The sequence below is a fragment of the Schizophyllum commune genome (genome assembly GCF_000143185.2).
Source record: "Schizophyllum commune H4-8 unplaced genomic scaffold SCHCOscaffold_7, whole genome shotgun sequence".
Taxonomy (NCBI): Eukaryota; Fungi; Basidiomycota; class Agaricomycetes; order Agaricales; family Schizophyllaceae; genus Schizophyllum; species Schizophyllum commune.
In genome coordinates this window covers 2,359,700-2,384,142 of record NW_026089544.1, presented here as the reverse complement: position 1 = coordinate 2,384,142, position 24,443 = coordinate 2,359,700, and the positions used below count along the sequence as shown (strand labels likewise).

The 24,443-nt window shown below is 61.8% G+C and overlaps 5 protein-coding genes across 5 annotated transcripts; 4 read left to right on the top strand and 1 right to left on the bottom strand.

Annotated features, from left to right (window-relative positions):
* Window positions 1-1,049: 1,049 nt before the first annotated feature.
* Window positions 1,050-10,683, top strand: SCHCODRAFT_02582051 (uncharacterized protein; the record flags this gene model as incomplete). Its single annotated transcript, XM_003030744.3, has 14 exons — window positions 1,050-1,222; window positions 1,284-1,923; window positions 1,986-3,403; window positions 3,459-5,115; window positions 5,174-6,199; window positions 6,256-6,434; window positions 6,494-6,636; window positions 6,674-7,692; window positions 7,779-9,004; window positions 9,056-9,151; window positions 9,204-9,461; window positions 9,540-9,729; window positions 9,893-9,930; window positions 9,988-10,683. The coding sequence occupies 14 exons, from the start codon at window positions 1,050-1,052 to the stop codon at window positions 10,622-10,624; spliced, it is 8,700 nt and encodes a 2,899-aa protein (XP_003030790.2). The 3' UTR covers window positions 10,625-10,683.
* A 530-nt stretch (window positions 10,684-11,213) lies between these two features.
* SCHCODRAFT_02330396 (uncharacterized protein) lies at window positions 11,214-11,591 on the top strand. Its single transcript, XM_050342390.1, has 2 exons — window positions 11,214-11,301; window positions 11,376-11,591. Exons 1-2 carry the CDS (start codon window positions 11,280-11,282, stop codon window positions 11,549-11,551), a joined length of 198 nt encoding a protein of 65 aa, XP_050199829.1. The 5' UTR covers window positions 11,214-11,279; the 3' UTR covers window positions 11,552-11,591.
* Window positions 11,592-11,989: 398 nt separating this feature from the next.
* SCHCODRAFT_02630203 (uncharacterized protein) lies at window positions 11,990-14,914 on the top strand. Its single transcript, XM_050345573.1, has 3 exons — window positions 11,990-12,416; window positions 12,495-14,672; window positions 14,748-14,914. The coding sequence occupies exons 1-3, from the start codon at window positions 12,391-12,393 to the stop codon at window positions 14,773-14,775; spliced, it is 2,232 nt and encodes a 743-aa protein (XP_050199828.1). The 5' UTR covers window positions 11,990-12,390; the 3' UTR covers window positions 14,776-14,914.
* A 146-nt stretch (window positions 14,915-15,060) lies between these two features.
* On the bottom strand, window positions 15,061-20,600 carry SCHCODRAFT_01128051 (uncharacterized protein; the record flags this gene model as incomplete). Its single annotated transcript, XM_003031128.3, has 9 exons — window positions 15,061-15,509; window positions 15,723-17,009; window positions 17,075-17,083; window positions 17,819-18,021; window positions 18,084-18,118; window positions 18,821-19,001; window positions 19,057-19,195; window positions 19,247-20,502; window positions 20,564-20,600. The coding sequence occupies 9 exons, from the start codon at window positions 20,598-20,600 to the stop codon at window positions 15,144-15,146; spliced, it is 3,513 nt and encodes a 1,170-aa protein (XP_003031174.1). The 3' UTR covers window positions 15,061-15,143.
* A 1,781-nt stretch (window positions 20,601-22,381) lies between these two features.
* SCHCODRAFT_02702541 (uncharacterized protein) lies at window positions 22,382-24,258 on the top strand (the record flags this gene model as incomplete). The annotated part of the gene is made up of 3 exons (XM_050346959.1): window positions 22,382-23,671; window positions 23,729-23,867; window positions 23,918-24,258. The coding sequence occupies 3 exons, from the start codon at window positions 22,382-22,384 to the stop codon at window positions 24,256-24,258; spliced, it is 1,770 nt and encodes a 589-aa protein (XP_050199827.1).
* Window positions 24,259-24,443: the final 185 nt, after the last annotated feature.

Below are 24,443 nucleotides of genomic sequence, written 5' to 3'. Positions count from 1 at the left end.
TAAATATTTCTTGCTACCCCTCCACCTCTTCACTCATACCCCACCCCTCCCTCTTCACTCATACCCTCCACCTCTTCCCACTCCCTCCACGTCTCCTTCACCTCCCTCACTGCCCCTCCACCTCTTCCCACACCCTGCCCCCCCGCGCACCTCGTGCCGTGCGGTCAGGAGGACGTGCAATTGAAGGAGGGGAGCAAAGGAGCGAGCGAGGGCAGGAGGGGCGTGCGATCGAAGGAGGGGAGGGAGGGAAGGAGGGAGGGCTGGAGCGAGGGGCGGGAGGGCGAGAGAAGGAGGGCGAGGCGAGGCGAGGGGTATGGGGAGAGGGCAGGAGGGCGAGGGAGGGAAGTTGATGGACTGAGTGAGGGGCGGGATCCCGCGCCCTTCGAGTGAGGGAGGCGCATCCACTCCCTTCGAGTGAGGGAGGCGCATCCACTCCCTCACCCCCCCCCCCCTCTCTCTCCACCCCCGCCACTCCCACGCCTCCCTCCCTACCCTTCTTCACCACTCCTGCCGCTCATCCCCGCCACTCCTGCCGCTCATCCCCGCCACTCCTGCCGCTCATCCCCACCACTCCTGCCGCTCATCCCCACCACTCCTGCTGCTCCTCCATCCTTCGCGCGCCCTGAAGCAGTGATGCCCTCGCGCAGCGGAATGTGGGGGTATCCTCGCGCGGTGGAATTGAAGGTATCCTCGCGCGGTAGACTTAAAGGTGCGCATGAGCTCGCTTAATTTTCTCCTCGTCCGCTCTCCCCTCCCTTCCACTCCCCTCGCATCACCTCTCCCTTCCACTCCCCTCCCTTTCCCTTCCCCTCCCTTTCCCTTCCCCTCCCTTTCCCTTCCTCCCCCTCGCATCACCCCTCCCCCTCGCATCACCCCTCCTCTCCTCCGTTCACAGAGTCCGCGCGCGCCCACACAGTCCGCGCACGCCCACTTAGGTAAGTACCCTGCTCCTTCTCTCAGGGCGTACCCCCCTCCCCTCTCAGGTCGGTTGGAATCGCTCCCTCTCTCAGGAGGGAGGGCGTACCCCGCTCGCTCTCGCAGGGTCGAGCATGCGCATCCGCTCCCTCTCAGTGTCGGGCGTATCCCGCTCCCTCTCTCAGGTCGGGTGTTTGTTAGCCGCTCCCTCGCTCGCAGGAGGGCGAGCGTACCCCGCTCGCTCTCGAAGGAGGGCGTACCCCGCTCCTTCTCTCAAGGGTCGGGCGTATACACCTTCTCTCAGGTCGTGCGTATCCGCTCCCCGCTCCCTCTCGCAGGAGGGTCGAGCGTACCCCGCTCCCTGGAAGGGTCGAGCGTACCCCGCTCCCTCTCGCAGGGTCGGGCGTATCCGCTCCCTTCGCAGGGTCAACGGGTTTCTCGCAGGAGGGCGTTAGCGTACTCCGCTCCCTCAAAGGTCGGTCGGAATCGCTCCCTCTCTCGAAGGAGGGTCGTGCGTACCTCGCTCCCTCTCTCGCAGGGTCGTGCGTATCCTTCTCCCTCTCGCGGAAGGGAGAGCGTATAACGCTCCCTTCCTCGCCGGGTCGAACGTATGCGCACCTCGCTCCCTCTCGCAGGTCGGGCGTGCGTACCCCGCTCCCTCTCAAGGGTCGAGCGCATCCGCGCTCCCTCAAAGCTCGGGCGTACCCTGCTCCCTCTCTCGCAGGTCGGGTGTATGCGCTCCTTCTCTCTCTCGCAAGAAGGTCGTACGTATCCGCTCTCCCTCTCTCGCAGGAGGGTCGAGCGCTCTCGCAAGAAGGAGGGCGGAGCGATCTCGCAGACCGGGCGTGCGTATCCGATCCCTCCCTCACAGGGATGGGCGTGCGTATTCGCTCCTTCTCTCGCTCGAAGGAGGGAGAGGCGTACTCCGCCTTCTCCCTCTCTCTCTCTCAAGTCGGGCGTACTCCGCCTTCTCTCTCGCAAGAGGGTCGAGCGAGCGAACGAAGGAGGGTCAGGCGTACCCCGCTCCCTTCTCGCAGGGCCAGGCGTGCGTACACCGCTCCCTCTCGCAGGAGGGAGGTCGTACCCCGCTCCCTCACTCGAAGGAGGGCGCGCGTACCCCGCTCCCTCTCGCAGGGTCGGGCGTATCCGCTCCCTTCGCAGGGTCAACGGGCGTACCCCGCTCCCTCTCTCGCAAGAGGGGTGACGTGCGTATCCGGCTCCCTCCCTTGCACCTCGCGCCTACTCCCTCTCGAAGGAGGGAGGGCGATCCCTCTCACTCGCAGGAGGGTCGGGCGTTAGCGTATCCGCCCCCCCTCTCGCAGGAGGGCCGGAATCGCTCCCTCTTTCGCTCGCAGGAGGGAGGGGCGCATCCGCTTCCTCTCTCGCAAGAGGGCCTGCGTATCCGCCCTCTCTCATGGCCTGCGTTCCCGCTCCCTCTCGCAAGATGGCATGCGTATCCCGCTCCCTCTCGAAGGAGTGAGGGCGTACTCCGCTCTCAAAGGTCGAGCGTACCTCGCTCTCCCTCGAAGGAGGGTCCGGCGCCCCTCGCTCCCTCTCGCAAGAGGCAGGGTCGTGCGTATCCGCTCCCTCTCGAAGGGGGAGGCCGATCCGCCTTCTCTCTCGCAGTAGGAGGGCGTATCCCCGCTCCCTCTCTCTCGACGGTGGGCGTTAGCGTACCCCGCTCCCTCTCGAAGGAGGGAGGTCGAACGTATCCGCTCCCTCTCAGGTCGGGCGTATCCCGCTCCCTCTCTCTCAGGAGGGTCGTGCGTACCTCGCTCCCTCTCTCGCAAGAGGGCCTGCGTACTCGGCTCCCTCTCTCGCAAGAAGGAAGGGCGAGGCGTATCCGCGATCCAAGGTCGGGCGTATTTGCTCCCTCTCTCGAAGGAGGTCGGGCGTACCGCGCTCTTCCTCTCTCGAAAGAGGGTCGTGCGTATCCGCCTTCCCTCACTCTCTCAGGTCGTGCATATCCGCTCCTTCTCGAAGGAAGGAGAGGCGTATCCGATCCCTCTCCCTCGCAAGAGGTCGGGCGTATCCGCTCCCTCTTAGGTCGGTCGGAATCGCTCCCTCTCAGGTCGGGCGTGCGTATGCGCGAAGGAGGGAAGGGCGTACCTCGCTCTCTCGAAGGAGGGTCAGGCGTACCCCGCTCTCCCTCTCGAAGAGGGATCGAGCGTATCCGCGCTCTCCTCGACCCACCCCCCCCCCCGCACCTCGCGCCCTGCGGTCAGAAGGGGCGTGCGAGCGAGGGAGGGAGGGCGTACTCCGCTCCCTTTCGAAGGAGGAGGGCGTATCCGCTCCCGCTCCCTCGCAGGAGGGCGGGAGCGATCTCGCAAGAGGTCGGGCGTGCCTCGCTCCCTTTCGCGCAGACCGGGCGTGCGCACTCCGCTCTCACTCTCAGGGTCGGGCGTACCCCGATCCCTCTCTCGAAGGAGGGTCGTGCGTACCCCGCTCCTTCTCACAAGGGGCGTATGCGCCTTGTAGAAGGAGGGGCGTGCGTATCCGCGCCCTCTCGCAGGAGGAAGGGCGTAGTCCGCTCCCTTTCGCAGGAGGGTCGGGCGATCCGCTCCCTCTCAGTGTCGGGCGTGCGCATCTGCTCTCCCTCTCTCGCAAGAGGGCGTGCGATCCGCTCTCTCAGGTCGGTCGGAATCGCTCCCTGGAAGGAGGAGGGAGGGTCGGGCGTACTCCGCTCCCTCTCTCGCAGGAGGGTCGTGCGTACCCCGCTCCCTTCCTCTCGAAGGAGGGCGGGCGTACTCCGCACCCTCGCAGGGTCGAGCGTATCCGCTCCCTCAAAGGTCGAAGGGCGTACTCCGCCTTCTCTCGAAGGAGGGCGTGCGTATCCGCGCCCTCCCTCGAAGGGCGGGCGAGCGATCCGCTCCCTCTCTCGCAAGAGGTCGGGCGAGCGAGCGAGGGAAGGAGGATCGAGCGAGCGAGCGAAGGAGGGAAGGGCGTATCCGCTCCCTCTGGCAGGAAGCAAGAGGGCGCGCTCCCTCTCGCAAGAGGGGCGTGCGCACCTTGCTCCCTCTCTCTCAGTGTCGGGCGTACCCCGCCCTTCCTCTCTCGCAAGAGGGCGGGAGCGTACTCCGCTCCCTCTCTCTAAGGAAGGAGGGCGTGCCGTACTCCGCTCCCTATCTCGACGGAGGGAGCGATCCGCCTTCTCTCGCAGGAGGGCGCGTTCGCTCCCTGGCTCTCAGGTCGGGCGGAGCGAGTGAGCGAAGGATGGAAGGCGTATCTGCTCCCTCTCTCGAAGGAGGGCCTGCGTATCCGCTGCCTCTCGAAGGAGGGCGTCTACGCTCCCTCTCGCAGGAGGGTCGTGCGCACCCCGCTCCCTCTCTCGCAGGTCGGGAGGGAAGGAGGGTCGAACGATCCGCTCCCTCTCGCAGGAGGGTCCAGCGTGCGTATCCGCTCCCTCTCTCGAAGGAGGGTCGGTCGGAATCGCTCCCTCTCGAAGGAGGGCGTATCCGCCGCTCCCTCTCGACGGAGGGCCGGGCGTACCCCGCTCCCTCTCTCGAAGGGAAAGAGGTCGAGGGCGGGAGCGCTCGCTCTCAGGTCGGGCGTTCGTTAGCCGCTCTCGCAGTAGGGGCGGGCGTATCCGCTCCCTCTCGCAAGAGGGCGTACCCCGCTCGCTCTCTATGGTCGGTCGGAATCGCTCCCTCCCTGCGGTCGAAGGGCGTACCTCTCTCGCGCAGGAGGGCGAGGCGTATACCGCTCCCTTTCGCAGGAGGGTTGTGTGTACCCCGCTCTCTCGCAAGAGGGTCGGGCGTATCCGCTCCATCTCGCAGGTCGGGCGTATCCGCCTCCCTCTCTCAAAGGGGCGTACCCCGCCCTCTCTCTCGAAGGGGGGAGCGATCCGCTCCCTCGCAGGAGGGCGGGAGCGCCCCCTCTCGCAGGAGGGCGTACCCCGCTCTCTCGCAGAGTCGAGCGTACCCCGCGCCCTCTCTCGCAGGGTCGGGCGTATCCGCTCTCTTCCTCGAAGGAAGGTCGGGCATGCGTACCCCGCTCCGCCTCTCGAAGGAGGGTCGAGCGTTCGTTAGCCGCTCCCTCCCTCTCTCGCAAGAGGGAGGGTCGAGCGCACCCCGCTCCCTCTCGCAGGAGGGTCGAGCGAGCGGGGGAGGGGCGTGCGCACCCCGCTCTCTCTCGCTCGAAGGTCGGGCGTATCCTCTCGCTCCCTCCCAGGTCGGGCTTGAGCGAGCTCCTTCTCAGGGCGTGCGTATCCGGCTCCCTCTCGCAGGAGGGCGTTAGCGTACTCCGCTCCCTCTCGCAGGGTCGAGCGTATCCCGCCTTCTCTCGAAGGAGGGCGTACCCCGCTCCCTTTCGCAGGAGGGAGAGGCGTATCCGCCTTCCCTCGCAGGGAGGGCGTTCGTTAGCCGCTCTCTCGAAGGAGGGCGGGCGTACCCTGCTCCCTCTCTCGCAGGGAGGGCGGGCGCGTACTCCGCTCCCTCGAAGGAGGGAGCGAGCGAGCGAGGCGAGGGAGAAAAAGGGCGTACTCCGCTCTCCCTCTCGAAGAGTCGTGCGTGCGCATCCGCTCCCTCCCTCTCTCGCAGAAGGGTCGAGCGATCCGCTCCCTCAAAGGAGGGGCATGCGTATCCGCGCTCAAGGGTCGTGCGTATCTCGCAGGAAGGAGGGTCGGGCGTATCCGCTCTCCCTCTCGCAAGAGGGTCGGGCGATCCGTACCCTCCCTCAAGGGTCGTGCGTACCCCGCTCGCTCTCGCAAGAGGGAGGGCGATCCGCTCCCTCTCTCCAAGCTCGGGCGTATGCGCTCCCTCTCTCAGGTCGTGCGTTCGTTAGCCGCTCCCCCTTTCGCAGGAGGGCATGCGTACCCCGCTCCCTCACTCTCTCTCGCAGGAGGGTCGGGCGTATGCGCTCCCTCTCTCAGGTCGGGCGGAGCGAGCGATCGAAGGAAGGAGAGGAGGGCGTTAGCCGCCCTTCCTCTCGCAAGCGGGACGGCGTATCCGATCCCTCGCAAGAGGGTCGTGCGTATCCGCTCCCTCTCGAAGGAGGGAGGGCGTGCGCCGCTACCTCTCAGAAGGAGGGGGTGCGTATCCGCCTTCTCTCTCAGGTCGTGCGTACGCCGCTCGCTCTCAAGGGTCGTGCGTATCCGCTCCTTCTCGCAGGAGGGTCGGGCGTATCCGCTCTCCTGCGGTCGGGCATGCGTATCCGCTCCTTCTCTCGAAGCTCGGGCGTTAGCGTACTCCGCTCTCCCTCTCTCGCAGGAGGGTCGGGCGTACCCCGCTCCCTCTCGCAGGATGGGGGGCGTATTCGCTCCCTCTCTCTCGCAAGAGGGTCGGGCGTGAGCGAGCGAGGGAAGGAGTGGCCGGGCGTCCGTATCCGCTCCCTCTTTCGCAGGGAGGAGTGAGCGAGCGAGGGAAGGAGGGGCGTGCGTATCCGGCTCCCTCGCAAGAGGGTCGGGCGTATCCGCTCTCTCTCAGAGTTGAGCGTACCCCGCACCCTCTCTCGCAGGAGGGTCGGTCGGAATCGCTCTCTCTCTCGCTCGTCGGAGGGCGTACTCCGATCCCTCTCAGGTCGTGCGTACCCCGCTCTCTCCCTCTCGCATGAGGGTCGGGCGTACTCCGCTCGCTCTTAGGTCGGGCGCATACGCCTTCTCGAAGGGTCGGGCGTGCGTATCCGCTCCCTCTCTCAAGAGGGCGGGCGTATCCGCTCCCTCTCTCGCAGGGTCGGGCGATCCCGCCTTCTCGCTCGCAAGAGGGTCGGGCGTGAGCGAGCGAGGTAAGGAGGGCATGCGTACCCCGCTCCCTCTCGCAAGAGGGTCGGGCGCATCCGGCGCTCCCTCAAGGGTCGGTCGGAATCGCTCCCTCTCGCAAGAGGGCGTACCCCGCTCCCTCTCTCGCAGGAGGGTCGTGCGTATTCGCTCCCTCTCTCGCAGGGTCGGAGCGAGCGAGCGATGGAGGGCGAGCGTACTCCGAGCTCCCTCAGGTCGTGCGTATCCGCTCCTACTCTCTCAGGTCAGGCGCACCCGGCGCTCCCGCTCTCTCGCAGGAGGGTCGAGCGTATCCGCACTGTCGAGGGCGCGTAAGCGAGCGAGCGGGGGAGGGGCGTGCGTACGCCGCTCCCCGAAAGGGCGTATGCGTACCCCGGTCCCTGGAGGGGCGTGCGTATCCGCCTTCTCTCGAAGGAGGGCGTATCCGCTCCCTCAGGTCGGGCGTTAGCGTACTCCGCTCCCTCTTTCTCGCAAGGAGGGCGTATCCGGCTCCCTCTCTCGCAAAATGGCGTACCCCGCTCCCTCTCGCAGGAAGGAGGGAGCGAGCGAGCGAAGGAGGGAGGGCGTGTCCGCTCCCCCCCCCCCCTCGGGCGTGCGTACCCCGCCTCCTCTCGAAAGAGGGTCGCGCGTACCCCGCTCCCTCCCTCAATCACAGGGTCGGGCCCATCTGCTCCCTCTCTCAAAAGAGGGCTAGGGTTAGCTCTCGCAGAGATGGCGTTCGTATGCGCTCCCTCTCTCGCTCCCTGGAGGGGCGTGCGTACCCCGCTCCCTCTCTCGCAAGGGTCGGGCGTATCCGGTCCCCCTCAGGTCGATCGGAATCGCTCCCTCTCAGGTCGGGTCGTGCGCACCTCTCTTGCCAGAGGGCGTACTCCGCTCCCTCTCTCGCAGGGTCGGGCGTATACCGCTCCCTCTCTCGAAAGAGGGCGTTCTCCAAGCTCGGGCGTATGCGTATCCGCTCCCTTTCGCAAGAGGGGTCGAGCGATCTCGATCGAAGGAGCGAGGGCGTGTGTATCCGCTCCCCATCTCTCTCGCAAGAGGGCGGGAGCGCTCCCTCTCGCAGGGTCGTGCGTGCGTATCCGCTCCCTCTCGCAGGAGGGGCGAGCGTACCCCGCTCCCTGGAAGGGCGTATACCGCTCTCACTCTCTCTCAGGTCGGGCGGGCGTATCTGCTTCGCTCTCTCATAGGAGGGCGCGTATCCGCTCTCCCTCTCTCGCAAGAGGGAGGGTCCGAATCGCTCCCTCTCTCGCAAGAGGGTCAGGCGTACCTCGCTCCCTTCTCCCTCGCAAGAGGGTCGGGCGTACCCCGCTCTCTCGCAGGGTCGTGCGTACTCCGCCTTCTCGCAGGGTCGTGCGTATCCGGCGCTCTCGAAGGGTCGGGCGTATCCACCTTCCCTCTCGCAGGAGGGCGCGTAAGAGAGCGAGCGGGGGAGGGGCGTGCGTATCCGCCGCTCCCTCTCCGACGTCGGGCGTTAGCGTACCCCGCTCCCTCCCTCTCTCTCGCAAGAGGTGCATGCGCTCCTTCTCTCATGTCGAGCATATCCGCTTCTTCTCTCGCAAGAGGGGCATGCGTATCTGAGCTCCTTCTCAGGTCGGGCGTCTACGCTCTCCCTCTCTCGAAGGAGGGTCGGACGTACCCCTCTCGCAAGGAGAGGCGTATCCGCTCCCTCTCGAAGGAGGCCGAACGCGCTCTCTCAGGTCGAGCGTATACCGCTCCTTCTCCCCCTCTCAGGGTCGTGCGTATACCGCTCCCTCTCGCAGGGCGTGCGTACCCCGCTCTCCCTCTCAAGGGTCGTGCGCGTGAGCGAGCGAGCGGGAGGGTCAAGCAATCCGCCGCTCCCTCTCACTCGAAGGAATGGCGGAGCAATCCGCTGCCTCTCGCAGGGCCGGGCGTGCGTATCCGCTCGCTCGCAGGAGGGTCGTGCGTGCGTACCTCGCTCCCTCTCTCGAAGGAGGGAGGGTCGTATCCGCTCCCTCTCGCAAGAGGGTCGGGCGTATCCGCTCCCTCTTCTCGCAGGTCGGCGTTAGCGTACTCCGCTCGCTCCCTCTCTCTCGCAGGTCGGGCATACTCCGCTCTCAGGTCGGTCGGAATCGCTCCTTCTCTCGCAGGAGGTCGGGAGAGGCGTATCCGCTCCCTCTCGCAGGTCGGGCGTGCGTATCCGCTCTCCCTCTCTCGCAGGGTCATGCGTACCCCGCGCTCCCTCTCTCGCAAGAGGGAGGGCGTACCACGCTCCCTCTCTCGCAAGAGGGTCGAGTGTATCCGATCCCTCTATAAAGAGGGCGTGCATATCCGCTCCCTCCCTCTCGAAGGAGGGCCGGGCGTACCCCGCTCCCTCTCGTCAGAGGGCATGCGTATCCGCTTCGCTCTCTCTCGAAGGTCGTGCGTGCGTACCTCTCCCTCTCGAAGGAGGCAAGCCGCTCCCTCTTGTAGGAGGGAAGGGCGGAGCGAGCGGTCGAAGGAGGGCCTGCGTACTCCGCTCCCTCTCAGGTCGGGCGATACGCCCTCTCTCTCGCAGGAGGGTCGAGCGTGCGTATCCGCTCCCTCTCTCAGGGTCGTACGTGCGATCCCGCCTCCTCAGTGTCGGGCAGGAGCGCTCCCCATCTCTCGCAAGAGGGCGTGCGTATTGCTCCCTCTCGCAGGAGGAGAGGTGTATCCGCTCCCGTTCTCTCGCAGGGTCGGGCGTGCGTACCCCGCTCTCAAGAGGGTCGAGCGATCCGCTCTCTTCCTCGAAGGAGGGCGTATCCGCCTTCTCGAAGGAAGGAGGGTCGTACGTGTCCGCCCCCTCTCGCAAGAGGGATGAAGGTGTACTCCGCTCCCTCTCGAAGGAGGGAGGGGCGTGCGTATCCGCTTTGCTCCCTCGCAAAAGGGCGTGCCGCTCTCCCTCTCGAAGGGTCGGAATCGCTCCCTTTCACAGGAGTGAGGGCGTACCCCGCTCGCTCGTCAGAGGGCGTGCGTACCTCGCTCCCTCGCTCTCGCAGGGCATGCGTATCCGCTCTCTCTCGAAGGAGGGTCGAGCGTATCCGCGCTCCCTCAAAGGTCGGGCGCACCCCGCTCCCACTCGCAAGAGGGGCCTGCGTACCCCGCTCCTTCTCTCGCAAGAGGGCGTGCGTTCGTAGCCGCTCCCTCTCTCGCAGAAGGTCGAGCGTATCCGCTCCCTGGCTCTCGCAGGAGGGTCGAGGGTGTGTACTCCGCACCCTCTCAGGTCGGGCGTATCCGCTCCCCTCTCTCGCATGAGGGAAGGAGGGCGCGTACCCCGCTCCCTCTTAGGTCGTGCGTACCCCGCTCCCTCTCGCAGGAGGGAGGGCGTGCGTACCTCGCTCCCTCTCTCGCAGGAGAGGCGTACTCCGCCTTCTCTCTCTTAGGTCGGGCGTACCTCGCTCCCTACCTCGCAGAAGGGTCGAGCAATCCGCTCCCTTCTCTCGAAGGAGGGAGGGCGTGCGTACCCCGCTCCCTCTCAAATCAGGCGTGCGCATCCGCCTTCTCAAGGGAGGGCGGGCGTATCCGCTCTCTCTCCAAGGGCGGAGCGAGCGATCGAAGGAAGGAGGGCGTATCCGCCTTCTCTCGCTCGCAGGGAGGGCGGAGCGAGCGAGCGAGCGAAGGAGGGCCGAGCGCTCGCTCTCGAAGGAGGGGGGGAGGGCGTATGCGCCTTCTCTCGCAGGGTCGGGCGATCCGCTCCCTGCGATCGAAGGGCAGGATACGGTCTCCCTCGATGGAGGATCCCTCCCCCTCATCCTTTCCCCTCTTGCACTGCCCTCTCCTCCCTACCTACCCTCTTCCCGTCCTCCTCCACTCTCGCGCAGCCGTTTCGCAGTCCTGCCAGTGATCACTGTGCTCCCCCCACGCTCCCTCGCCCCTCACCTCCCTACCTACCCTGACCTCACCGTGCTCCCCTCGCCTCAATGTGCTCCCTTCTCCTCACAGTGCTCTCTTCTCCTCGCCTGCTTCATTTTCTCCTCGCCCGCTCCCCTCTCGCATCACCTCTTCTCGCTCCCGTTCTAACCACCCCTTCTCGCTCCTCCTCCCTTCCACTCCCCTCGCATCACCCCCTCTCGTCCTCCCCGTTCTACCCGCCCCTCTCGCTCCTCTCGTTCTCCCCCTCGCATCACCCCTCCTCTCCTCTGTTCACAGAGTCCGCGCGCACCCACTTAGGTAGCGCGGGACCATATAGGTAGTCTAGTTAAATAAATACAAAGGCAAATGAAAGGATGTAGCCGCGGATCGAACGCGCAAGGACTCCTGCGAATCAAATGTGCAAGGGTTCCCGCGAATCGAGCGAGCAAGGACTCCCAGTCGAGCCACCGGGATCTTTTCTGCCGCAGTTACTGCTTGGACCGGCAAGGGATGCGGAGGTCGACAAGGGAGAAGGAGGTCGGCAAAGTCGAGGTTGGGGTGGATACCCGGTGAAGTCGAAGTGGGCGATCGGTGAGGTCAAAGTCGAAGTAGGCATACGGCGAGGTCGATGGCGAAGTAGATCGTCCCGCAAGTTCAGAGTGAGTTCAGACGCTCCCACGTGGCGCCGTCCACGTGGCGCCTCCCGCGTGCCGGCATCACAGTCGCGGTTCCCACGCCTGCTTGTCTTCAACCAACATTGACGGTGCTCAACCAACATCGACGGTGCGAAAGCGACGTCCATCTTTGCCGGGAGTGCGCTCTGATGCAATACAACGACGTGCCGAGTACGTATACCATACCTCCCAGACAAACCTGGGCTAAGCGCCTGTGTATGTTGGCTAAGCGCCCGCGTATGTAGGCCCAGCGCTAAGCGCCCAAGTTCCGGATACGTCTCGACGCGCGGAAGGCTATCTTACTGCCAGACGCTCCGCTACTAACAGAGGCTCCGTTACTAACAGAGGCTCCGTTGGCTCTCGGCAGTCCGATGACTTGCGAGGGTCGGACGCGGTAACCTGCGAGGGTCAGATGCGATGAACTGGGAGGGTCGGTCGCGATGGCCTGCCAGGGTCAGACGCAATGACTTGCGAGGGTCAGACGCGATGACCTGCGAGGGTCAGATGCGACGATTCGCGTAAGCCGCAATCCGATATGAATGGAGGACGGGCTTCTCGCTTCTCAGGCCGGGGCGACACTGATTACACGTCCTCCGGATCGCAGCATTCATCTCACGGATCGCTGTCATCGCTGATGTATGTTGACTCTCGTCTGGCTGCCCCGATGCTGACATCCACCAGTCAACCGGCTGGCGCCACCTCATCTTACCAGCAAGCGGCCACGATTGCCGAGCGATAGCGCGCGAGAAGCCTCCTGGACACGGCATACCCTCATGTCCACGGAATGGGTGCCTCTATACACTCATATCGCGCGCGAATACTGCGGCTCTCGCGCAGCGCCCCTGAAACGGGCTTCACCGCAGACTCTGACGGGCTTCACCACAGGACCTGACGGGCTTCATCGCAGAATCTGAGGGGCCTCATCCGTCAGATCTGTCGACGGAATTGCCCTCCTTGTATTGGTTGCGTGCGCCGGGGCCCTGTTGGCACCCGCCATGCGCCGCGCACGCTATCTGAAGCTTTGCGCAGGCTGCCTGAAGCTTCCAGACGCCGCCCCGCTGCCTCACCTTCATCGTCACCTTCGACCTCACCGCCACCGCCAGTCTGCTGCCTCGCCGCTACCGCCAGCCTTCCGCCAGCACATATAACACACCGCTCGCTATCGCTCTCTGCTCTCATTCTCATCTTCGACGCTCAAGCACTTCCATCAACCTTAGAATCGCCATCGACTTTAGAATCGCCATCCCCGGCAGACTAGACATGTCTTCGTCTATGTTCTCCTTCGAGTGCGTACCTGATATGCTATGTTCATCCTGATATCCTATTTCCATCACACGTGGACTTGTGCTGACCCCCACCCCCAGCGCCGGCCGTCCGAGGAGCTGGAGCGACAGCACCGGCACCGCGAGCGACACCGATGAGCACCCGCCGCGCACGCCATCCCCGACACCCGTCTCTTCCTCGTTCGCGGACAAGCCTTTCTCCTCGTTCGAGGACAAGCCATTCTCGCCGCTCGACGTCCAGTCGCCATCGTCCTTGGATGGCAAATCGCCATCATCCTTCGACGTCAAGTCCTCCCCGTCCTTCGACGATTCCTCCCTCACCACTCCCACTTTCTCGACGCCCCAGCCGTTCTCTACGCCGCAGCCGTTCTCCACGCCCGATGCATGGCCCGCAGATGCGCCCAAGTCGTGGCCCGTCGATGCGCCGAAGACCCTCCCCTCCCTTCCTACCCCCAACGCCTTCTCCACGCCCTCACCGCGACCCCTCCCCACCACACCACCTACGTCGCAGCCTTTCTCCACGTCAAACAACCTCACCTCCACCGCATCGATCCCCGGGCCCGCCGACGCCGACGCGTACAAATCTTGGCCCGCAGGGGTCGACGCGCCGCAGTCCTACCCCGCCGACGCCGACGCGCCGCAGTCCTGGCCCGCCGACCCGCGCGCCTGCCTCCGCCTCGTGAACGCGCAGCTCGACGAGGCCGAGCGCGGCGCGAAGCTTTTGGCGCGCGCGCTGGCGGATGCGCAGGCGGCGATCGAGGAGGCGGAGAGGAGGTCGGATGAAGAGGGACGGAGGGCAGACGAGGAGGGGAAGAGGGCGGATGAAGAAGGACGGAGGGCAGATGACGAGGGGAAGAGGGCGGACCAGGCGGAGGCGAGGGCGGACCAGGCGGAGAGAAGGACGGAGGAGGCGGAGAGAAGGACGGAGGAGGCGGACCAGCGCGCGACTGTCGCGCAAGAGGAGGCGCGGGAGGCCGCGCGGCGAGCGTATGAAGCCTTCGCGCGTGCTGAGAGGGCTGAAGCGCGTGCTGAGGAGGCGGATGCGCACGCTGAGGAGGCGGATGCGCGCGCTGAGGACGCCGATGCGCGTGCTGAGGACGCCGAGGAGCGTGCCCTCGCAGCAGAGGAGCGCATGGCGACCGCGGTGACCGTCGCGCGCGAGGCTAGCGACCGGGCGTCCAGGATGGAGCAGGAGGCCGCGGAGGCTACGTCGAGGGCTCGTGATGCGGATGCGAGGGCGCAGGATGCGGACGCGCGCGCGCTAGAGGCCGCCGAACGCGCGCTCGACGCCGATGTGCGCGCGAAGAACGCGGAGGAGCGTGCGGGGGAGGCGGAGGAGCGGATGCGGGAGGCGGAGGCGCTGGCGGAGGCGTTGGAGGAGGAGGCGGCGCGGAGGGTGCACGCGGCGGATGAGCGGGCGAGGATGGCGGAGGAGAGGACGAGGGAGGCGGAGGATAGGGCGAAGGAGGCTTCAACACGCGCTGAGGCGGAGGCGAAGCGTGCTGGGGAAGCAGATACTGCTCGTGCTGCTGCAGAGGCCCGCGCGCGCGATGCTGAGGAGGCGACTCGTCAGTTGGAAGACACCGTTCGTCGACTACGGGACGCTGAAGGCCGGCGTGAAGTTGCTATTAGACAACTCGAAGAGTCTAACCAGCGGCTGGAGGAGTCGAACCACCAGCTCGAAGATACAGTCCGCCTACTCCAACAGAGCGTCGCCGCTGCCGAAGAGCGCGTCGTCAAGGCCGAAACGCGCGCGCTCGCCGCTGAGGTGAAGGCATCCGAGGCAGTCGCTCAGGCGCAGAAGCTCGACTCTGACCTCCGTGCCGTCCAGAAGCGCGCTCAAACCGCCGAGGCGCGCACCTTCGAGGCCGTGACGCGTGAGCACGCCGCCGAGCAGCGCGCCGCGGGTCTTGAGGCAGAGCTGGCGAATGTAGACGGTGAAGTCCAAGTCATGGAGGCGCAGTTGCGCGATGCACAGGCTCAACTCCACGACCTGGAATCGCACCTCCGCGACGTCGAATCCCAGGTCCACGCCCGCTCCGAGACCCCCGCCCAGGCGGAGCGCCGGGTGCAGGAGCTCGAGCAGGTGGCGCGCGAGCTCGACGAGCGGCTGGTGCGCGAGCGACGTCAGATGGAGGAGCAGCTGGCGCGCGAGCGGCGCGAGATGGAAGAGCAGATTGTGCGCGACGAGCGCCAGGCCGAGCTGTTGGACGCCTTGCGCCAGGTCCCGACGGGGCCCTTCCTGGCGCGGATAGTGAGGTGTGTCTTTGTTTGTTCTTTTATTCGAGTCATGATCGTCTTATGCACGCACTGACGGCCGATGTACTGGTCTAGGGTCTGGTCGGCGTACTGGAGGATGTGAGGAAGGTGCTTCTTGCTGTGAGGGCGCGGGCGCTTGGTGGTTTGGTCGAAGGTAGACAGACAACGTCAGGTATCTATGGTAGTTACTGATATGCGACTACGTATGTTTAAGTAGGCGATTATGGACGCTCTTGAGTGGGGCTGTGCTTATGCCTGTGAATGACTGAAGGTTGGGGTATTGTGTACGTCCTCATCATCTCGAGGGGCATGCCATAGTAGGATGCGGACAACGGAGACGTCAGTCTGTTGCGTGCTGGCTTTGCGTTGGTTGAAGACAAGCAGGCGTGGGGAATGCGATGTGATTTGAGCACGACAGTCGTGGCCTGACGCATAGAATAGCAAGTATTGAAGTACTGTATATCGGCACTTCTAGGACGTCGACTGGAAGAACCTGATGTCGTATGTCAAGGGCAACATCCGGCGAACCTTCGCCCCTCCGAGCAGTATCTGAACCCCTGTTAGTATCGTCGTCGTCATCAGCTTGTCCGAGTCAGTCTCGCGCGCGTTAACTTCGTAGACGTCGCCCCCAAAAACAATGGTGAGGTCAGAGATGATCTCGATTTGCGTCCCTCGCTGCCGCGCGCGCATCCTCTCACGCAGGAGCTCGAAGACGCGCGAGCCGAGGCTCTCCCGGTTTACGTCGATGTAGGTGAAGACGTCCATGCACATCTGTGTAATATCGTTGAGCGTGACGGCGCCTGCGGCGAGGGATGTGCGTGAGCAGTCGCGCAGCTTCTAACATGGTTGAAGCCCACCTTTCAGACGCCAAGGACCCTCGGCCGCACAGCATGTGCGGCGATGTGCTTCCGCCCAGTGTCTGCGCTGGCAGGCTACAGAACAATATACCACCTCTCCGCAAGGGCATATCCCGTGCAAAAGCGGCCGATGCGGACCCTAGAGATCGGAATGTATCAAGCCGTTTGTGTGTTGTAGTCAGGTACTTCTCACCTCCGCGCGCGAGCACTGTAGAGCGCTCTTCCACGCAGCTGATCTGCGCATGCGTCGATAGAACAAATATTGCAAGTGGTACGCATAGATCACCGCGCTCCAGTCGTGGTAACCGTACACAATTTCTCGCTGGCGAGGTATTGGAGGGTAGGTATGCCGATATCGCTCGTGGAACACGCGGAGAAAGGATGGTTGCGAGAACGTCGCATTGAGGCGGACCACCAGGTTCTTCACAGACGCCGTGACGTATTTGTCCCCGATATGCCGCAGGAGATCAAAGGCGCCGCACTCGACCAGGCGACGAAGCGTGCGGTTGTCGAGGTCGTGGAAGCAGAGCGCGTCGAGCAACTCGGTAGCAGCGCACGCACCGGGCTCGCCCTCCTTGTGCGTGAGACAGCGCTCTGCAGCATCAACGAAGCCGCGTATGATGCTCTTAGAGCAAGGCCCCGTGCGAGGAAATTGTGTCTTTTGAACGATCATGGAAAGAAGCGTGAAGTGCGTCCACAGGACCTCCTCCGACGTTGGGGTGATGGCAAGTCGAACGAGATGCTGGGTCTGTCGAACAAAGCGATCATACATCTGTTGAGTGTCTGGCGCGACGGATCGGAGTTGACAGTAGAAGCCTTTGGTCACGATCTCTTCTGAGCCCGTCTCCACGAACGCGTTGTAGACGTCCAGAACCGTAAGGGTGAGACTATGCGTCGAAGTCACCTCGTCGGCGCCTCTGGTGAGCGCGGGCATGTACAGAGGGCAGTCTATCCATAGCTTGAAAACATGCCGCACGATCTCAGCACGACAGTACAAGTACCGAGCGACTTTTGCTGGGTCGGATCGGATGAGGGTGCGATATGCCCGAGTGACTAGGACGACGACGCGACTTGATTCATCCAATCTCTCTAAGCGTGCACCATCGAAGCTTCGTATCATCGGCTGGAAGCTGTCTAGCCAGTCGAAGACGGCCGGCCAGAGATCGTACAGGAAGTCGTCCGATTCGCCGATCGCTCGCATGAAATCGTAAGTGTCGCACAGAAGCTCTATACCAGTGAGAGTGATGTTGGTCCGGTCGGGATCTCGGTCGGGGGTGTCGTCTCGAGGAGAATCGTCCACACGCAGCGCGCTCAGCGCGTCGCTCAGGCACTTCACCTCAGCAGGCTCCATTGAAGGCCTTGGGTCATCCTTGGTCATGCGTCTTCGAAGATCATCGAGGTGCGTCCTCCAAGACGCGAGGCCTAAGCGTGCTTCGCGGACGCGCTGAGCAGCTCCTAGATCGGGGCCACCTGATTCCATCTGTAGAGAACACGGTCAGTTGCGCGACCACAGATCTGGATCGGGGTTTGGACTGAGACACGTACCGGTTTACACTAACGAATTGTCAGTGAATTGAATTAGGCAGACAAGCGCTGTCACTTTGTCAGGCCGAATGAACGAACAGGAGGAAGTTCGTAGAATTCCGCAGGCCGCTGTGTCTGTGAATACGATCATCCGCTTACCTTTCAGGAAATAGATAGGCAGCGGGACGCAGTATATTGCGCAAAGATAGCTTTAAACGTCGATGGCTCCAGACAGCAGCAATCAACGCCGGAGCGCGTACGAGAGATGACGGCGGTGGAGGCCAAGCAATCGTGGGAGTCGGGTTTGAGGGGAAAGCCGAGCAGATCACGCAGCCTACCACGTGGTGCAAGTTGAACTTCGGGGCATTGGGAGGTCCGACACCGAGATCTCAAGCTCTCAACCTTCAAACCGATAGAAATGGAAAACGCAGTCATCGAGTAAGGACTACACCGTTTAGCAGTATCTCTCGAGCCAAGGTCGTAGCTCATCTGCTAGCGCTAACGACCCCGTGATGCTCTTCACGCTGTCCCGCATCTTCATACAATACTTTGAATCTGCAGTACGCCTTCTTTTCAAGCTCCGGAATATATCGCAAGCCTGCCGATGTCGTGCCCTTCCCTACGCGGTCCCGCGAGGCCCTCGACCATATACGAGAAAGGAAGATCCCGCGCATGTTTACGACGCCCGACGCTGAATTCTATCTCCACTGCGACCGACTTGACGGAATCCGGCAGGACGACCTCGCTTCGGGTATCATTATTGACCTCAACACGTATACGACAGCCGTGTGGGTCAATATCCGCATGCTTGCTTTGGTCGCCTGAGAGGTCGACAACGAGGTACGGGTGCTCGTCGTGGGCGTATGGCTTGCGGGTGGAGAGCAAGGAAACTACTCTGTGTTTGTTGCGCGCGATGGCTGCTTGAGCGCTTTCTGTAAGAAAGACAATGTCTTTGAGACTCAGGGTACCTATTTTACCGTTAGAGTACAACTGATGGGCATGACACCGGCAGGAACCGAGCGCGACTCACTAGAAGATATAGCATCTCGCTTCTTGCAGTCACACCTTGTATTATGCGTGGTGTACCAGTGCTCTTGCTGGCACAGATTCGAGCAATAGAAGGCGTAGCCGCACGCGCATGGTTTGACTCGGCCAGTATGTTTGACCTGTAAGAGACGCAAAAGATGATTTTGAGCATTGTGCGACCAAAAAGATGAAAAGGACAGCGTACCGAATTGACGTTGTGACACGGTATTGTGCGCTCCCGCGCCTTCCCCTTACGCAGGGACGAATGCAACTGCCACTGCAGCAGCATTTCGGGCCGTGGGACACACGGTCACATGGCGGTTGCGCGACTTGTCACGGCACTGGTAGAAGCGCATTACCCAAGCATTACCACAGCCGAATTCACAATGCAGAGACCAGGAATGGATAGCTGAAGGTATAGCAACGGGCGGTTATGTACACTAAATGCACAGTTCAAGCGATGTCGAGCTTCTGACTTCAAAAGATGTTCGTAAGCTGTCTGGAGGCAGGTACAGGAAGCGCCTAGATATAATTCGTACTTGGTCCAAGGCATGCTATGTACAGGGGACTAGACGTACTGTATGAATTTTCCGTCGTGAGAATCACTGAAAAAGGTGCACGTCGTAGTTCATCGGGAGCAGATGGCGAAATTTCTGCCCTCCCAAAAGAATTTGGACCCCGGTGACGACGATCGGCGAGAAGAGGCCGCCGAAACTGGACTCGCGCGCATTGACCTCGTACCTATCGCCACCCATGGTCACAGTTAAGTCTGCTATGATTTCAATTTGGGTCCCGCGCTGCCGCGCGCGCACGCGCTCGCGGATGAGATGGAGGACACGGGGCCCGAGGCTCGCCTTGTTAGCATCGATGTAGCATGATACGTCCATGCACATCTGGAGGATGTCGTTGAGGGTGACGACACCTGTGAGTTTGGATATCAGCGCCCCTCACCTCGCCATATCCGATGGAACACATACCTCCCAATCCCCATGGACCCTGCGCGGCGCAGCACACCCGGCGGTGCGCTTCCTCCCAGTGTCGACGTTGACAGATCGGAGAGCAATAAACCGCGTTCCCGCAGGAGCATATGCCCCGTACCGTTCGCCGATGCGGGCCCTGCATGAGTCGTCAAGAGTGCACAGAATTATCTCCTCGATGCGATCTCACCTCGCCGCGCGAGCATTGCAGTGTTTTCTTCCACTGCGCCATCTGGCGCATTCCACGATAGAAGCCGTACTGCTGGTGGTACATATGGATGACGAGCTCCCAGTTCGCGTGGCAGTACTGAGGCCCAAGTGGAGGAGGCATTAGCGGGAATGCACGCCGGTATCGGGCGTGGAAAGCACGGAGGAAGGACGCGAGCGAGAAAGTCGCCGCTATGCGCTTCGCCAGCTTGTCGACGTTCCCATCTCTGCTCTTCGCCCCGATACGCAGGAGTAGGTCGAACGCGCCGGCGTCGATCAGGCGCCTGAGCGTGCGGTTATCGCGGTCGAGGACGCAGCACGCGTCGAGTAGCTCAGTGGCGGTGCACGCGGCATAAATACCCTTGTCGTGTTTGAGGCAGCGATCTGCGGCGTCAATAAATCCATGTATGACGTTTTTGGGGCATGGGCCAGTGCGCGGGAATGTCGGATTAGAGACAATAATCGTGAGCAGCATGAAGTGCGCAACTAGGACTTCTTCAGATGTTTCGACGATCGCGAGTTGCACGAGAAACTGCGTTTGGCGGACGAGCTGGTTGTATAAGCCGCGGGTGCTGGGGGATACGCATCGGAGCTGATGGTAGAACGACTGCACCATGATCTCCTGAGACTGCGGTCCTACTAGCGCATTATGAGCATCCACCAGCGCCAAAGTGAGGTTGTGCGTCGCCGTCACTCTGTCGTCGCCCCTGGTCAATGCGGACATGTAGAGCGGGCAATCGAGCCAGATCTCGAAGAGGTGCTGCATGGATTCAGGCCGGGCCCTTATTAAGCGACCGGCTATAGTTGAATCCGCTCGAACGAGCGTGAGGTATACACGAGTGACAGCAACAACAGCGCGGCTGGCATCGTCCAGCCCCTTGAAGCGCAAGCCGGCAAAACTGCGGTCCGTCGACCGGAAGGTGGTCAGCCATCGGAGAGCGTGTGGCCACAAGCTCTCGGTCAAGGCCTTATGGGCGTCGTTCGCGCCCGAGAGATTGAGTACGTCGCACATGAGATCGAGGCCCGCGAGGACTAGGTTGCCTCGTTCCTCGTCCTGGCTGAGTGGATCGTCGGGCGCAGGGCTACCCATGGTCAGCACCGTGAGCGCTTCCCCTATTTGTTGCATATGAGATGATGTTGCCTGAAGACGGGCGGGTTCATCGCGCAATTCTTTGATGAGTCTTTGCGCATTTCCGACGCTTTGAAAGGCTTCCCGCAAAGGGCTTCCACATCGTGATTCTAAAAATTGAAAAGAAGTTGAGTCAACGCAGAGTACGAATGGGGAAAGAGTTATACTGACCGGAATTGGCTATGAAGGAAGACTCTGAAGCGGACATGTTGAGCGACCTGGTCGTGCTGATCAGTTGAAGATGCCAAGCAACTCCAGAACAGCCTTCAAAAATGTGATATGCCTCAGCTGCGAGACTGAGAGTGTTCCCAGATGGGAGTAAAGACGGCGAAAGCCAAGCGAGACGTCGTGGTTGCGAACAAACAAGCGTGGGAATCAAATTTGCTGGACGGTGCCGGATCGATCACGCAGATGCCACGTGACTGAAGTTCAACTTCGGCTGTGACCGGCAACATAACGCGAGGATGGCAGATCAGTGAACATTGTGTCGCGAAGTATATCCCGCTAGTTGCAGACACACCTGCGACGCGCATGGGAGGTCCAGGGGGAGTCCAATTCCGAGCACGCGGCATTTGAGCCCGACGCGCCCGATGCTGTCGTTGAGATAGCCGGGAGCGGGCTTGAACGCGGGGCAGGAAGGAAGTCGAGAAGCGACGCATACCAAAGGCTGATCCGAGCGACAATTGTGACGCGAAGGGGACAATAAAGAGGCCGGGGAGCGTCTCATTGAAGTGTTGATGTGCTTATGGGCGGCGCTTGGAACTTGAGCGGCCCGCCGAGTTGAGTCTCGGCCGCGGGGATCATTGAACGCTATGAGAAGATTGAGTGCATGCTCTTCCCTCTATGCCACGGTTGCTTTCGATGAGGCTCACCTTTCGATCGAAGAAGCGCGACGGCCAGAGAACTTGAAGCGTGTGGTCAGCATTTTGGACTGCAGGGGGCGTACATGGCTACGCGGAGACAGAGTACGACGAATGACTCTAGCTACATATTTGTGACGCTGTCGTCCGTCCGCGCGCTTAGTCGGTGACGGAAGCGATATACGATCGGGAAAGGGGACCGACCTGACCCGCACGGAGCATAGGAAACATTGTCGCGCGATACAATGGGGATAGATGGGGCAGTCGCGGTCTAAATTAGCGTACGAATTACACTTGAGCGTGTACGAGGTGTTGAACGGCAGGAAAAGCTATGGTAACCGGGAAGTTGTGAGCAGAAAGCGGCGCGGGATTGGTGAAGACGGACTCACATAAGTATATGGGCTAGTCTCGCCGAAGCTGAGGCGGCCGTTTTGCCAATGGGAAAGGGAAGGCTGCCCATGGTCATGTCTTTCGCTTTCTTGGCTTGATCGGCGCAGCAGAGGCGCGGCCCGCCGCCTGATGACTTTGAAGGTTCTTAACACCGTCCATGTCAGGAGGAATGAGTGAGGGCATGAGGAAGGGACGCTTGAAAGTGGGTTCATTGCGTGCAATTAGGAGTTCCGTCTCAAAATGCTTTCGCGCCGACGCGGTATCGTAGATGAGGTAGAGAAGCACAAAGGCTCAGCACTCACGCAAGGATCACGTGCGACCTGCTGACGTGTAGGATCGAGTCGCTTTTGCACTAGATAGGCCGAGCGTCAGTACGAGTACTCCTCGAGGGATTGACGCGCACCATGGTGCGCCCCTCGACGCGACCTCCGAGCAGTCGTTAGGTGTATCCTACGATCTCGATATCTTTCGCATGCTATTCCTCCTAGGACTTACTTAGACGAGCGATATGCAGGAGGAGAGCCATGATGCGGTTCGGGTGCACCTGGGAACATGGCGGTCGCGAGGAAGCGGCGGTCGGAAGCCGGAGCCCGGGCCGAGCCCATCAAAGGATTCCGCATGCGGAACAAAGGACTGTTGCTAGCTCTTACAATCGCTCGTCTTCGTCTTCGACCATCACCACGCAGACAAACACCATTCCAGCAACCCTGTTTGAAGCCGAAAAACCTTTTACTCACCCATGTCCTTCAGCGCTTTGTCGACTGAGTCCGACTTTCAACGCGACCTGGACACCATGCACGACGCTCTCCGCGCGCTTTCCGCAAACGACCGGGATAGCTCCGCGTACGCCACGCTGAAATCCCTGCTGCGAGGGTCATTGGCTCTATCTGCTCTTAATATTGAGCCCCCCTTCGATGCTCCTGCGGAAGCACTTCATCGCTGGTCCAATATCTTCAGCGCTGTCAACCGCTGCTTCATGTGCCTGAGCAATCTGTATGAGCTCGCTCGCGAAAAAAAGCATCGCTTCGGCCATCTCATAGAGAGCCCTCCTGTGCCACTTGCTAAAGCTCTGCAGTGGATCGAGTACATGCATCCAGCGAAAGCGGGTCGTCTGCTCGTCGCATCGGGCGAGCAGCAGTACGACTTTCTGCATTACTGTGTCTTCCTCCGCATGCTTCTCGTCTGCGGGAAGGACTATATGGCTCGCTTCGTCTATGAAAACCCTCGCATCTTCACTATCACGCTCGACGTATGGCTTTTCCATCCCACCTATATCGCACAAGGCCATTACTGCAACATCAATTATGTCGCTATCACCCTGGAGGTCTGCGCTGCGCATAATGGCCTTGTTCTATCTATACCCCACATCGGTGCAGAGACGACGTATGACGTATACGGAGCCGAGCTCAATCAACTGGTGCATGGGCGCCACTCGCAATTCCTCCGCTGCCTCATCGTTCACATACGTCGTCTCCTTCTCCTGGGCATCGAGAGCGAGGACTCGATGCGTGTATGGTACCACTACTTCCAAACGATGATCACCGTTCTCCGACATGAATGGCTCAAGGGCGCAAAGATACCGCGGGATTTGATACGACTGGTCATCGCTGGCGTTCGTCACTGCCTTCGCAATGGCGAGGCCTTCCCCCAAATCGGCCGCGACATCGCAGATCGAGCCGCGCTTATACTCGTGGCCATGATGAGCAGCGAGGAAAACATGCGCAATACAACCCGCGCGTTTGAGGTTGGCGTGATACCCTTCTTCTTCGAAATCAACGCGATACTGGGCCGCCTCGACTCCATCCGCAAACTGGAGCTTTGCATAGGGGATAGCTTCTGGTCTCTCAGGCTGTTGCGGCTTTTCAGACTCCAGCTTCGTCAGGCAGTCGAGTCGGGAGTCGTCTCTGCCCAGCAGCTTGCGAAGGGCAAGATTCTGGTCGACCTCTCGACCTCCCGGTGGAAGGCCTATATGGCCATGAGGCACAACAGGAACTGGCAAGCTTTGATCGCTTGCAATAACACCGATACTGTGAGTATTTCGTCATCGTAAAAGCAAACGTGAGAGATGCTGATACACGCCTAACAGTCCCATCATGCGAAAGGAGTCAAGCCCTGCGCATGTGGCGAAGCTTTCTACTGCTCCGTCGCATGCCAGCGCGCGCATTGGGAAGCGTCGCATAGAATCACTTGCTCGTACCCGTCCTCTGGTGTCTGTCATATGCATGGTTCGGCGTCCCACTGCTGTTCAATCACCCGAACTAATTTCTTGGAGCAGGCCTCCTCAAAATCCAAGACGTAATTCTCCTCGTCGAGACTGCCGTCGCGCTCATCGAACTTCCCGATTTTCTCGACCGCATCACACAGAGCATCACCTCGATCTTCAAGGATCCTATCGACAGAGTGGTATGCCTTGTTGTCAACATGGGAGGGTGCGCGGCGGAGGAGGAAGATCCTTACGGGTATGCGGTCGAGATGGTGGCAAGAGATGAGAAAGATGAGGATCCGACGAGGATACAGATCTGGGTCAGGCTCACAGTTGAGGGAAAGCCCGTCATGCACCGCCTACCGTTCACGTACGGGCCTGAGGATTTCGGAGCTGGTGCCATAAATGTGTAGGGGCGATCTAGTACCGGCGCATGATTTCACCATACCGGATGAATAGCGTAGCACTTCCACGGCTAGTACGCCGTGAAAGCGCCGATATCATACAAATAAGGTAGGGGATAGATTCGAGTTAGACGCCCAGCACGGAGGCGAATCTCCACGCTTAACTTTGTAGCGTCATGGAGCGTGTCCCGCGA